This window comes from Sphaerodactylus townsendi, linkage group LG02 (assembly GCF_021028975.2).
Source record: "Sphaerodactylus townsendi isolate TG3544 linkage group LG02, MPM_Stown_v2.3, whole genome shotgun sequence".
NCBI classification, from domain to species: domain Eukaryota; kingdom Metazoa; phylum Chordata; class Lepidosauria; order Squamata; family Sphaerodactylidae; genus Sphaerodactylus; species Sphaerodactylus townsendi.
In genome coordinates, this window is record NC_059426.1 from 175254138 (window position 1) to 175269166 (window position 15029).

Sequence of the window (15029 nt, forward strand, 5' to 3'; positions counted from 1 at the left end):
CACAAATCTTACCTTCAGTCTTGTAGTGCGGTGGTGGCAGCAGTTGCCAAAGCAATATTTTTAAAAATGCCAATCAGAAGCCCGGCTGGGCAAAAGTCCCAACTGGTCAACCCTCTTTCTAAAAACAGCAGGCTCTAGGAAAGACGTCTGTGAGTATCAGGGCACCCATAGACACCCATGTAGGCTAGAAGAAAGCATTCCTTTTCCAACACCCTGAATTGGCTTTGGAAGAATCAGTGCATCTTGGAAGCCACTCGGAGCATCTAAGGATGAATTGTGAAGCAGCGGTGGACCCCTACGCCAAAGGAAAGCTTTAAACTGATTTGAGCATAGTGGTGGGAACGGATGGAAGTCAGCATATACCCGTGTTGGCCAATTGGCTGTGCTGGCAGGGGCTGATGGGAATTGTAGTCCATAACATCTGGATTGCCAAAGGTTCGCCACCACTGGCATATACTTTGAGCAGTTTTTTAGAATGCATCCTAGGTGCAACAGGGCTTGATAGCAAACACAAGAATTTCGCATAAATGAACATTTCACTCACAGTCTGATTCGCAGTATCTCCTCAAAAGGAAGACTCATGAAGGTCATTGGCAGATAGGGGTGTGTGTGTCCTTTATCTAGGCCTTTTCTGCATTCTCTTTTTCCTTGTCTCAAAGTTCCTGATTCTTTGATGTGTTTTTTTGAAATTCATCACGTGTTTTACTCCCTCTAGTGGTCCATTCGATATAGCAGAAGATAAATCCAGCTTATTTCCCTGCTGATTTAAGCAGCAGCTTTTTACTCTTGATAAAATCAATTCTGATATTGAATTGACCACTAGTGGGAGTAAAACATGCTCAGGATTTTAAAAAAAATATCCAACAAAACAGGAACTTGGAGACAAGAAAAAAGAGGATGCGCAGAAGTCCCTAGTGTTGTGGTGAGGGAGCTGCAATTTTTTAAAAAATACAGTGTGGTTAAAATCAACTCACTTTAGTCTATCTTTTTGCTTCAGCCACAGTAATACTGCCACGGAATGGAGTCAGAGCAAAGTCCGAAGCCTCCAGCACCAGCAGAACACGGAAGGCAGTGAGGAAGTCGAGGATAATGAGGAAGAAATCTCTGAAGAGGCAAAATCAAGTGAGACGCACTTGTGCACAAGTACACACATTATACAGTGGTGTAGCGGTTCAGGTTTTCCCCCATCGTGAAAGTTTGTTGGGTGACCAGTCACATGCTCTGAGTCTAACATACCCTGTTTCCCCAAATATAAGACATCCGCTGAAAATAAGACGTAGTAGAGGTTTTGCTGAAGTGCGAAATATAAGGCATCCCCCGAAAGTAAGACTTAGCCAAGTTTTTGTTTGGAAGCATGCCCGACGGACAGAACACAGAAATATAAGACATCCCCTGAAAATAAGACATAGCGTATCTTTGGGTGCAAAAATTAATATAAGACACTGTCTTATTTTCGGGGAAACACGGTACCTCATTTGGTTGTTGTGAAGATAAAATGGAGGAAAGCAAGAGAATTGTGTGAGCCGCCTTGTGTCCACCTTGGAGGGAAAATGGAGTTTAAATGAAGTAAATAAATCACAAAATATTGAGGACAGAAATTTGCATAGACATGTGCTTCTCAGATCCTAAAGCAGGGGTGCCAAACAGGTGACCTGGGGGCTTGATCTGGCCCCTTGAGGGGGCTTTACAGGCCTGAGAACCAGCTAAGTCAAGCCCCCTTGCTCCAGATTGGGAAGAGGGAGTTTGCCTCAGCTGGCTTGCAGGCTAAATAAGCCCTGTCAAGGCAGCTCCCCCCCCGCTGACTTTTTGGAGCCACTGAGGTAGCCCCCCCCCCCCAAGACCCAGCCTGACCGTCCTATCCAGCCTTCCTAACAAATGAGTTTGACACCCCTGCCCTAAAGGATTGGAAGACTTCTCTCCTCAGGACTAGGCCACGTGAGAAAGCGTCTGTGGGCCCAACCCAAGAGCCCCGGCAACCATTTAAAAGCTATTGAGAAATGATGCTGAAATGTACGGGGGGTGGGGGGGTGGCTATTTCAGCACTTGACAAGCTGTGAGGAAGGGGGGGAACAGGGCAACTCAGCCCCCAACATTTTGGGCCTTAACAGCATTTTAAACTCTTTTAAAACTGGGGCCTTCAATGGGCCTAACCCATGGACACTGTTGTGTCTAGTTGGCCCTTACGGGCAGGTGAATGAGCTTGGACAGCGTCAGCTAAAGGAAAACTAATTCCAGCTCTTTTTTTTCTAATGAATTTCCTTCCCGGGGAAGGAATAGTAGCCGATGAGGACTTCGCTGTGAGTTTTCTGTGTAATCTTTTGGTGCATTACTAGGTCTCTTGCCCACCCCTCTCTGCCCTAGGTATTGTGTTACCTACATCACCTTAAACAGGGTCCAGCATAATCCCTTCACCGGGATGGTTCAGGCTAGCCTGATCTCATCAGAACTCAGAAGCTAAGCAGGGTTGGCCCTGGTTAGTACTCGGGTGGGAGACCCCCAAGAAAGCTACGCAGAGGCGGGCAAGCCACCTCTGTTCCTCTCCTGCCTTGAAAACCCAACAGGGCTGCAATAAGCCAGCCACACCTTCGTGGCCATTGCACCACCATTATAGACAGGAGGAGGAGGAGGAGTAGTTTGGATTTATATCCCCCCTTTCTCTCCTGCAGGAGACTCAAAGGGACTTACAATCTCCTTGCCCTTCCTCCCTCACAACAAACACCCTGTGAGGTAGGTGGGGCTGAAAGAGCTCCGAGAAGCTGTGACTAGCCCAAGGTCACCCAGCTGGCATGTGTGGGAGTGCACAGGCTAATCTGAATTCCCCAGATAAGCTTCCACAACTCAAGCGGCAGAGCTAGGAATCAAACCCGGTTCCTCCAGATCAGAGTGCACCTGCTCTTAGCCACTGCTCTTAGCCACTACGCCACTGCTGCTCCTATAATAGGCAATATTAATGGTTATACTGGTAGATCTTTAGTATTTAAAATGCACATTTCCCCCTTCTATAGGTTCCCCCACACTGTTCAGAAAGGAACCCACTTCCAAATCTGGTAAGTCAAACTGAATTTATTCCAGGTGAGGAAGAGTTGTTAATAGTTGGTCTGTTGCTACTTCGGAGCCAGCTACCTGAGTGGCCTCTCCTTTTGTTAAATGGGCTAATGTGGTGGGGGTGGGGGTGATGTATATATTGGGGTAGGGACCCCCAACTTTTTTGAGCCTGGGGGAACCTTTGGAGTTCTGTCTCAGGGAGGGGGCTGTGGCCACAAAATAACTGCCACAGAAGGCGAAGCCAAACACAACCTGACTGCTGCAGGAGGCAGAGGAAGAGTTTAACAGGATGCCTTTAAAATCTGCACAGCCAATCAGAACTTTGCCCCTCCCACTTCCTAAAAGTGCTTGGCGGGTGCCAGGAAAGGTGTTGGTAGGCGCCATGTTGGAGACTTGTAGTAGGAACTTGCTGCTGCTTTTTTCTGTCCTGGCCTGCTGGGCTCATGGGAAGTCAGATTACAGCTGCTAGTAGGCGCAGACGGGAGGGAGGGAGGGAGCCGTCTTACTCTGAGCCCAGAGGAACAAGTTCCAGGCAGGTGTGGGAAGAGGCAGTCAAGGGTCGAAGGTAGGTCAGGTCAGGCAGTCCAGTCCGAGTCATCGTTGAGTAGTCAGTCTGCAAGCAGGTGCAGCAGAAAGCTGTCAGGCTTTCAACAAGTTTGCTCCTGCAGCTTCCCTTCCCAGAGACGTCTCTTATGACTGTGCTGTGGTTCAGTCTTGATCCTGAGCTGACTCACAGCATCCTCTGCGATGCCTTAGGGCAGTGGTGGCGAACCTATGGCACAGGTGCCAGAGGTGGCACTCAGAGCCCTCTCTGTGGGCACGCGTGCACAGAGTTCGTCACGTGATAACAGTGTAATTATTTCAGGGAGATTATTAGCATTAAACCTAAGACCTAGTTTTGGGGAAGCAGTGTAGGTAACCCTGTTAAGCACTGTTAAACCCCACTGATTTTCATACGAAGAACTAAAGCAGGGGTAGGGAACCTGCGGCTCTCCAGATGTTCAGGAACTACAATTCCCACCAGCCTCTGTCAGCATGGCCAATTGGCCATGCTGGTAGGGGCTGATGGGAATTGTAGTTCCTGAACATCTGGAGAGCCGCAGGTTCCCTACCCCTGAACTAAAGTGTGATCCTTTACCTGGGAGTAAGCTCGGTTGCTGGCAATGGGGCTTGCTTCTGAGTAAACCCTCCTAGGGTTGTGATTCACCCGTTCGAAGTGTTGCACAGTTGCTTCAAAGCAATGCCTCTGACTACCACTAAGCTTACTCCCGAGTAACGCACGCCTTGGAGCCAACCGTTAGTTCTAAACAAAAACCTCAGTATTCAGGTTAAATTGCTGTGTTGGCACTTTGTGATAAATAAGTGGGTTTTGGGTTGCAATTTGGGCACTCGGTCTCAAAAAGGTTCGCCATCACTGCCTTAGGGCTCCCGAGTGCGCCCTGCGCCTTCAGAGTGCAGTTCCTGCCGGGTACGAATCCTCAGCTGCCTCACAGGCTCAGGTGAGCTGGGTGGGCTGCTAGGTTGGGCCTCAGTGGCTGGAGGTGCTTCTTCAAGCGCTCTGACTTCCATCTCTTGGCTTGGGCCAGCTCTGTCTGCATCCTGTGAGGCTTCCAGCTGTGCTTAAGGCCCCCATCGACTTGGGCTCCAGCACAGTGGCGTCATCCTGCCAGAGCTCCTCTGATGAGGAATCCTGATTGGCTGACTTCGAGCCCACGACATCCTCAGACTTCCCAATTCTGTGCTGGAGAAATACAAATATTGTGTACAGTTCTGGGCACCGCAATTCAAGAAGGATATTGACCAGCTGGAACACATCCAGAAGAGGGCAACCAAAATGGTCTAAGGTCCGGAATCCATGCCCTATGAAGAGAGACTTGGGGAGCTGGGGATGTTTAGTTTGGGGAAGAGAAGGTGAAAAGGTGACATGATAGCCATGTTTAGATATCTGGTTGTCATGTTGGTGAGGGAGCAAGCTTGTTTTCTGCTGCTCCAGAGACTAGGACCAGGAGTAATGGGTTCAAGGTGAAGGAAAAGAGATTCCACCTACACATCAGGAAAAACTTCCTATCAGTAAGGGCTATTCGACAGTGGAATGCACTACCTCGGGGGAGTCTCCTTCTTTGGAGGTTTTTAAAGAGGCTGGATTTCCATTTGTCAGGAGTGCTTTGATTGTGTGTTCCTGCATTGCAGGGGGTTGGACTTGATGGCCCTTGGGGTCTCTTCCAACTCTATGATTCTATGATTCTAAATCCCCCAATGTCGAATACATTTGCATGAAGCATACTTGCCCAGTCGCCTTCCTTTAAAACCTTGATGCGTAATCGCTTCATGGCTTGCATAACAGACTGGTCCTTAAATCTTTGGCAGATATCCTCCATGTTGTGTAGTCCGTTGGTGAAAGGCAAGAGGTAGTTACAGAATGGGTGAAGAGGCAGCTGTTCCACTGCAGCATCTGAATTCTAGATGTTGCTCTGATTCAGAGATCTTTTACTGGTGTTGTGATTCAGCTGCATCATGCCAGATCCGACAGGGGGGGTCAAAGCAATGGCTTAGAGCACCTGTCCGGTCACATTGATCTAACCCAGGTCCCCGCCTTGCACTGTCTTGATAACCACCAGTGAAAACTTCAAAAACTGTATGTGCTAAATGCCAAAGCCTGTAGCCTCCACAGAGAAGGAGGAGGAGGAGGGTTTGGATTTATGTCTCACCTTCTGTACTGTAAGGAGACTCAAGGTGGTTTACAAGCTCCTTTCCCTTCCTCTTTCCACAACAGACACCTTGTGAGGAAGGTGGGGCTGACAGCGTTCTCAGAGAACCGTGACTAGCCCAAAGTCACCCAGCAGGAATGTAGGAGTGCGGACACACATCTTGTTCACCAGATAAGCCTCTGCCACTCAGAGGAGTGGGGAATCAACCCCATTTCTTCAGATTAGGAATCCACCTGCTCTTAACCACTACTCCACGCTGGCTCAGTGTCTCATACCAACATGCTGATGACCAAGAGTTGGAAATGCCACAGATAATTACTCTTCTAATCAGATATGCATTTGTTGAAATGCTGAAGCAGCAGCAACTCTCTGAAGACAGCCAGGTGATCAAGCTCTAAGGTTGTCTCTACAGACTTGAGGACTAGAAACTTTAAAAATAATAAAGCTGAGGTGCTGTGTGGTTTCCGGGCTGTATGGCCGTGTTCTAGCAGCATTCTCTCCTGACGTTTCGCCTGCATCTGTGGCTGGCATCTTCAGAGGATCTGAAGATGCCAGCCACAGTCTAGCCAACCCTTAACTCAGGCTCCTACAACGTGATTCCAGCCGTGAAAGCCTTCGACAATACAATAAAGCTGAGATTGCCAAAATGGTCTCTCACATTTCAGTCTTAGCCCAGGCATAGCAGCCTTAGAAAGATGCATGGATGACTATAGTCCTGTGCCTAATTTTGTATTGCCCATCCTCTTGGTGCCTTTTTGCAAAATCCACACACATGATCTGTAAAAGTTTTCACTGGTATTTTTTCTTCTCCTCCTTTCTTTGGTAGCAAAAGTTGCAGTTGTATCGAGCAGCCAAGGACGAGTTAATCCATTCAAGGTAACGTTTTTATGATTTAACTAACTCTGACCTTAAAGTAAATACAACAGAAACACTGAAAGGAGAAGCAAGTTCTTGCTTAAAAACTCTCCTGGACATTTATCGCACTAGGTGTCCAGTAGTCAAAAGGACCCTGTGGCTCACTCGATGAATATCTTAGACAACATGACCAAACTCCCTAAGAAGAATCCCACACCAATCAGACGAACCGTTCCAGGCAAGGAGAAGAGCTCAGTGATAAAGCCGCTGGTGCCCAAGCCCAGGTCAAAGCAGGTGATATGCTTCATCTTTGTTTCTTATTTATATCCTGGTTTTATCTCCAATTTCTTCCTCCACTGCGTCAATAGCTCTATGAAAGACTGTGGCACGGCTAGGTTTCACCAGGTGATTTTCCACAGTAGAGCAGGAATTGGAGCCCGGTTATCCCTCAGTCCCACAGTCTAACTCAGGGGTGTGAAACATGTGGACTGGAGGCTGGTGCGGGCTTTTTGAGAGGTCTTATCAGACCTGTGAGCTAGATTGGGGCGTGTCTGTCTGTCTGTCTCTCTCACTCACTCAGCTGGCTTGGGGGCCTGATTTGGCTTGGGGGCCGCCATTGAGTTGGGGGGGGGGGCGCAATTTTAATGCTTGCCCCAGGCACCATTTTCTGTAGCTATACCCCTGGATGTATTTCACATGGTGGAATGACAGAGGCTTTCCCCAAAGAGCTTACCTTGCGCATTAGTGCACAAATAACACATTGATTGTGAATTTTCTAAATATATTACATAGGCTGCTGCAGCGGCGTTTTTCCAACCCCGAACACCCATCTCTGAAAAGAAAAGCAGTGAAGAGAGAGAAAAAGCCGAAGCTTCACCCTCTGAAACCCAAACTCCAACTGAGAATGGTGACAATAACAGGTACCGAAACGGTCTTATCCTTTTCGAAAAAGAGGTACCCGAAAAGGTCTTCTCCTTGTTGGTTTGTAGTGCAGTAGCTTTGGCCGCAATTCTAAAAATGCTGTCCTGGAAATTAAAAAGCAAGATTTGAGCCCCTTAAAGCCCAACAAGGTTTCTAAGGTATAAGCTTTCGAGAGTCAAAACTCCCCTCATCGGATACCAAGGCCTGCAACTCTTGAAAGTTTATAACCTGGAAACTTTACTGGTTTTTTAAATGCTAATGGACTGCAATTTTCTACTGCAGACCAACATGGGCACCGCCAAAACTTTGCTGCATTGAATGAAATGGGAATTACTTTTGAGTTGGCATACTTAGGGTTGCTCCCTGGTGCAGCATGAGGTGCGCTGAGAAACCTCCTTAGAAAGGGTACATAGCTTAGTCACAGCTCTTTGGAGCTCTCTCAGCCCCACCCACCTCACAGGGTGGTTTGTTGTGGGGGGAGGGAACGGGAAAGGAGATTGTAAGCCCCTTTGAGTCTCCTTAGAAGAGAGAAAGGGAGGGTATCAATCCAAACTCTTCTTCTTCTACATGCTTCATTTCATAACATTTCCCTGTGTCAGAAAGCCTTTGTATTCTTGGCTGTTGTATTCTTTGTATTCTTTCTAGGCCAAAGACCGGATTCCAAATGTGGCTGGAAGAGAACAGAAGCTTCATTTTGGCAGATAATCCTGATTTTGAAGAAACGGAGATAATACGGGAGGCCATGGGTCGATTTAGAACGCTGTCTTCTGAAGAGAGGATGGTAAGGACGTCCTGTTGGCCGGGCTTTGTCTTTTGGTTGGTTGTGCAGTCTTGGAAAATTCTGGTGTTTCAGTTGCCCCTGTGCTCTGTGATTTCCTCGGTCCAAACCAGCGTCAAACAGATATTTTATTTTGATTGTGTGTTCCTGCATTGCAGGGGGTTGGACTTGATGGCCCTTGGGGGTCTCTTCCAACAACACTATGATTCTATTTCAATTTTAACCTGCCTTGTCCTGGAACAATGAACTCCCTTCCCAGTCTCTACCCCAAAACCTCCGGGAATTTTCCAACTCAGAGCTGGCAGCTCTACCTAGATGCCGTGGCACTGTAAAAAAGTTCAATTCCCACAATTACTATTATCTGTATATATATAAAAAGCTAACCGTGAGTTTATTACTCACACTCTAACTCAGGAACCGCTGGAGCAAACGCCCTGAAATTTTCAGGGACCGCTGCTCATCCGTGCGAGCGTGTTTCCCACTACTCCAACGGCTCAGGTAACAAACCTGAGCCAGGTAAACACGCTCACTAGGGGTGTGGATCTGTGTGCATGCGCCTCACCTCAAAAGCCTTGAAGACAGCCAGGGGGCCGGAGCCAGGAGCAAACGACGGCCCGGAAGGAGCAGCCGTCGAAAGAAGCCATGAACCAGCCGATTGCGCCCCATCCTGCCCCCGAGCACACTGGGGCCAGGGGGGACTGAAAGCTTAGCCACCAGCAACGGCCCGGACAGAGGAAACCAGGCCGGGACCAGCCAATTGCGCCCCATCCAGCACACTGGGGCCGGGACAGGGAGAAACGGACCCCTTCCGTGTGTGCGACGGCCCAGAAGGAGGAAGCCAGCCCAGCAGCCGTCGAAAGATGCCAGGGACCAGCCTATTGCGACCCATCCTGGCCCCGAGCACGCTGGGGCCGGGGTTGGGGGGGGAGGGGGCGGGGGGGAACTAACAGCTCAGCTGTCCGCCGCCTGAGGAACCCGCACCCAAAGGGATGCGACAAGGAACCGACCTGCCCACCGCCGGGAAATACGCCACAGCAACGCGTGGCCGGGTACACTAGTTATAATTTAAAATGTTTTATGCCATCTCTTTACCTGATCTGATAGAAGGCCACAAAAATGACCTAGGGGTTGGAGCTCCTTCCCTATGAGGAAATGCTAAGGAGTTGGCCATTCTGGGAAAAGTGATGCAAAATTGGATGGATGGCTGTTGTGGGTTTTCCAGGCTGGATGATTGAGGTCTGGTCGTTTTTGCGCCTAACATTTTGCCCACATTAGAAGCCAAAATGACCAGACCACAGCCACACGGCCCAGAAAGACCACAGCAACCAGTTGATTCCAGCTGTGAAAGCCTTCAGCAATATATTAGATGGACAATATATTAGGAGCAGCAGTGGTGTAGTGGCTAAGAGCAGTGGCTAAGAGCAGGTGCACTCTGATCTGGAGGAACCGGGTTTGATTCCCAGCTCTGCCGCCTGAGCTGTGGAGGCTTATCTGGGGAATTCAGATTAGCCTGTGCACTCCCACACACGCCAGCTGGGTGACCTTGGGCTGGTCACAGCTTCTCGGAGCTCTCTCAGCCCCACCTACCTCACAGGGTGTTTGTTGTGAGGGGGGAAGGGCAAGGAGATTGTCAGCCCCTTTGAATCTCCTGCAGGAGAGAAAGGGGGGATATAAATCCAAACTCCTCCTCCTCCTCCTCCTCCTCCTCTTCTTCTTCTTCTTCTTCTACTACTACTACTACTACTACTACTACTACTACTACTTCTACCACTACCCCATGGCATTCTTACTCCTCCTACACTGGCTGTTGGGGATCACAGACGCCCAAACCTGACAGTCCCAATGTAGATTCTCTGCCGGCTGCTGCAACTTAAACCCCCCCCCCCCCCCCAAGTCATCACAGTAGGAGATCACTGTTGGTGTTTTCTTCCCCATTCCCTTAAGGTTTGGACGGAGAGAGCCAAAGGAAGAGCAGCTGGTGACTCTGGCGAAGGGAAGAAGAGGAAGCACCCGGAAGGTGTCGGCGATGACGGGCAAGAAAGCCCGGAACAAGAATCGAAAGAGAACATCAGCTCCGCCAAGAAACCCAAACCTTCTGACGGGACAGCGTGCTCGAAGCTAGCAGCGTTTGCGTTCAAGCAGAGCTAACTGACCGTTGTTGCCTTGAAAAAAATCATATTGTATGAACAGCCCAGCCAGCAGGTAACCACAGAGAAGAGGTGGTTTTGTTTTGAGCGTTCCAGCATCGAAGCTCTTTCTGGAAATAGTTCTGCACCCTTGGATGGGTGCGGATGAATCTATGCCTGTCTTGCATAGAGTAATTGCTCGTTCCGTTTGCCACTGTGTATGTTAGAGGGGTTACCATTTTAAGCTGTGTTACCCAAGGAGTTTGGTCTCAACAGAGTCTGAATCAATGAGCCAAGAGCCATATATTTCCCTGCTGAGATTTTTCCAACGGCTTGACATCTTGCCTTTGGAATGGTACACCATAGCAATGCAAAGCAACAGAATAAAGTGACTTCGGTCGATGGCCCATGCACTAGGTTGGCACAAAAATGCTCTCATGACCCTAGAGCTGCGCTTTGCACCTTGGGAATTGAAGCAGTCTTTCTCCAGACGCGCTTCTTATGTTGTCTCTAAAGGTGGGTAGGAAATTTTTGTACGTAATCGCTCTGTTTGTTGGAGCTTGTACGTTCTCCCCCCCCCCCCCCCCAGCAGATCAGCGAACTGACTGAATTATAGAGTAAGAGTCATTCAGCCCACACCTGGTTTGTGTAGTTCAGCCCTACCCTGGAGAAGAATGTGGGAAAGATTTATCGTCTTGGGTATACAGAGGTATCGTTGGACATGTCCGTGTGCTATATTGCAAACAGACTCACCTGGGCTCAGGTGGTTCCACAGTTTTCTCTCCACAATGTTAGGATGTTTGTATTTTTTTGTTTCCTTTGTAACTAAATAAAGAAACAACATTTTTGTATCTTGTTCTATGGACGCTCTGTTCTCACTTTCAGAACTTCCTGCTGAAGCCACTCCAGGTAACTAGATTGTACACCATCTCTTGTTTCTTGCCTTGAGTCACATCTCTTTAAGTATCTTTATGTGGGCCATTTAAACTTGCTAATTTTTTAGGTCAAGAATTAAACATTTTGGGTAACTTTTCCAGCGTTCTCAATGTGATCAGAAGCCACAATCTGCCAGAGCGCAGTCTTAGAATCTGTCCTAGCAGTTAGCCCTCTTGACTTGGAGGAAGTGAAGAAGAACGCAGAAGTCATCTCCTCTTCTTAAAAGTTGTGAAAATCTTCCCTATGGCTTTAACTCCTTCACATAGCGAAGAAGAAGAACAGTTGGATTCATGTCCCCCCTTTCTCTCCTGTAAGGAGAAGAAAAAGAGTTGGATTTATGTCCCCCCTTCTCTCCTATAAGGAGGAGGAGGAGTTGGATTTTTGTCCTTCCTTTCTCTCCTGTGAGGAGACTCAAAAGGGCTTACAAACTCCTTTCCACCTCTCACAACAAACACCCTGTGAGGTGGGTGGGGCTGAGAGAGCTCTGAAGAACTGTGACTAGCCCAAGGTCATCCAGCTGGCACGTGTCAGAGTGCACAAGCTAATCTAGTTCACCAGACCAGCCTCCACAGCTCAAGTGGCAGAGCGGGGAATCAACCCCGGTTCCCCAGATTGGAGTGTACCTGCTCTTCACCACTACACCATGCTGGCGATTCTATCATCTGTATTGGTGGGGCTGAGAACATTGAGCTCCCGGAGTTCTTATATTTGTGCTTCTGCATGAAACCAGAAGAGTCAGAAATGGAGAAAATGGGAATCTTTCACTGGAGTTTCTAAGCAAAGAACTGGAGGACTGAATTTACATGTAGATGAACTCTTAGGAAAGCCATATTGACAGAGAAAGAGAGATGCAGGTTTCAGTGGCATAGATACAGAGGAAGTATCAGAGGGTGAGGACTTGGCTCATTTCCCTTGCTCTCTCCTTTTGCACCAGGGGCGACTGACTGCAGAGACTTGTTCTGATTTCATCGTTATTGCCCCCTGAAATGAAGTTTGCCTGGCAAGGGGATGATGGGAGAACAGGTTATCTCAATCTACACGGTCATTTTTAGTCTACTCTTCCTCTAAGAAGCTCATAGCAGTACACACAGGTCCCCTTCCCACACCTTGTCCTTCCCAACACACTTGTGAGGTAGATTTGGCTGAGAGTGACCGGCTGGAGCCCACCTTGTTAGTATGGTAGAAGAAGAGTTTGGATTTATATCCCCCCTTTCTCTCCTGCAGGAGACTCAAAGGGGCTGACAATCTCCTTGCCCTTCCCCCCTACAACAAACACCCTGTGAGGTAGGTGGGGCTGAGAGAGCTCCGAGAAGCTGTGACTAGCCCAAGGTCACCCAGCTGGCGTGTATGGGAGTGTACAGGCTAATCTGAATTCCCCAGATAAGCCTCCACAGCTCAGGCAGCAGAGCTGGGAATCAAACCCGGTTCCTCCAGATTAGATACACGAGCTCTTAACCTCCTACGCCACTGCTGGTAGTGATTGGAGACCCAGATTCAGACTCCGTATGCCAGTCCTGTGCTTTGACTACTCACGGTACTACGTGGAGCTGAAAGAGGAGTAGTAGAAGAAGAGTTTGGATTTATACCCCACCTTTCTGTCCTCTAAGGAGACGCAAGGTGGCTTACAAACTCCTTTCCCATCCTCTCCCCACAACAGACACCTAGTGAGGTCGGTGGGGCTGAGAGACTTCAGAGAGAACTGGAACTAGTTCAGTTATTGCACTGTTATTTAATAAATGACACTAATAATTTCTTCTTATGTCTTATTATTTCACATAAGAGCACTAACCAAAAAAATATAGTCCAGTGCAAACTATCATAACAAGTCAAACCTGTTCAACAGATATACACGAACCTATTTAACATGTACGTGTAAAACATGAACATATTCAACAAATGGGATTATTTCGTTCAGTGAAAAGCCTCCGAGAGGCACATATCACAATTCCTGCCGGTGACGATGTAAGCAATCCATCACAAAGATGTCAGTTTCATATAATTGATGCAAACGACAAGCTTCTCGGTTTCGCTTGTTTCTGTGGTTCTTCCTCGGAAGATTCCAGAAAGAATAAATGAACACTATGAGAAAACATGCTTGTGTAAGCATCATAAACCTGGCTGTGCCAGATGAAGCTCTAAAGTATTTTAAAAATAACTAGAATATTTAAATAAACATCATTGTATACTTGGGACTGGATTTATAATAATGATGCTTTAACACAGTGGTGGCGAAGCTATGGCACGGGTGCCAGAGGTGGCACTCAGAGCCCTCTCTGTGGGTATGCACACACAGAGTGCCCCCCCCCCCCAATCTAGGCTGGCCTGGGCTGCTGGGCTCGATTATTAGCATTAAACCTAAGACCTAGTTTTGGGGAAGCAGTGTCGGTAACCCTGTTAAACGCTGTTAAACCCCACTGATTTTCATGTGAAGAACTAAAGCACGATCCTTTACCTGGGAGTAAGCTCGGTTGCTGGCAATGGGGCTTGCTTCTGAGTAAACCCTCCTAGGGTCATGATTCACCCGTTCGAAGAGTTGCATAGTTGCTTCAAAGCCAAACCACCAACTACCACCAAGCTTACTCCTTATTAACGCACGCCTCGGAGCCGACTGGTTTTTCTATACTAAAACCTCAGTATTCAGGTTAAATTGCCGTGTTGGCACTTTGCGATAAATAAGTGGGTTTTGGGTTGCAATTTGGGCACTCGGTCTCGAAAAGGTTCGCCATCACTGCTTTAACATGAACCGACTGATGCCCTCAATATTAATTCTTACCTATAGATCTGCACTCACCTGCAACGTAGCTAATTTTTTCTCCAAGGCTGTGAAAACAGCCACTGGATTCTGTAAGGCTGTGGACATTCAAGATGTCCGTTGCCAGGACACGGAGTTTTAAGTACAAATTGTATCATTGATCCAGACGGAAGGATAAGTGATCAAGGAGATGCGACCGCATGCCTCATTTGAACCACAAATCAAAACTTGGGTGGGTGTAGTGTTTACAAAGGAGAGGAGTTTGCTGGTAGGGGACAACAGCTGAAGAATGAGCAGGGAGCAAGGAATTTTCCAGTGTGAATTACATCTCAAGCTGTGAATTCACCAAGTGGCCATGGGCTAGATAGATAACCCAGCATTCTTCGCTTCCATTTCGAAATGCTTGCTGAGTAGAAGGACAGAATATAAGCTGCTATGTCTTAATCTCAGCCAGTTAGCTCTTAGATTACTGTATCTAATAGAAATCCCACTGACCTCTGAAACCATTTAAAGCAGTGGTGGGATCCAAACATTTTAGTAACAAGTTCCCATGGTGGCTGGGCGAGGCACGATGGGGGCGGGGGCGGGCATTCTGGGGGCAGGGCGTTCCTGGGCGGGGCTGTGGCAAGGACGCAGCCGCTGCGCCGGTCCTTGGGCAGGAAACGAATGCACGCAGGCGCAGGCTGCCACGCATGCCGGTGCACCTCCTGCTAGACTGCTTCATGTTCTGCGTGCTACTGCTGAGAGGAGGGGTGTAACTAAGGCAGAAATCACCCATTAGTAACCCCCTCTCGGCACACACCAATAATTAGTAACCTACTCTCAGGTATCTGCTGGATCCCACCTCTGATTTAAAGGGAAAAAACCACGCGTTGCGCCTGCCGCTATTTACCATCTCGTATAATTCA

General features: G+C 48.2%; 1 protein-coding gene across 1 annotated transcript in view; it reads left to right on the forward strand.

Moving 5' to 3' along the window:
- The window catches only part of WDHD1 (WD repeat and HMG-box DNA binding protein 1), a 70912-nt gene extending 59628 nt beyond the window's left edge, over positions 1-11284 (forward strand). The window contains 7 exon segments of the mRNA XM_048485986.1: positions 998-1122; positions 3006-3047; positions 6580-6629; positions 6741-6902; positions 7401-7528; positions 8175-8310; positions 10252-11284. Of these exon segments, the coding sequence (XP_048341943.1) occupies positions 998-1122; positions 3006-3047; positions 6580-6629; positions 6741-6902; positions 7401-7528; positions 8175-8310; positions 10252-10455 (847 nt within the window). The 3' untranslated portion in view covers positions 10456-11284.
- Positions 11285-15029: the final 3745 nt, after the last annotated feature.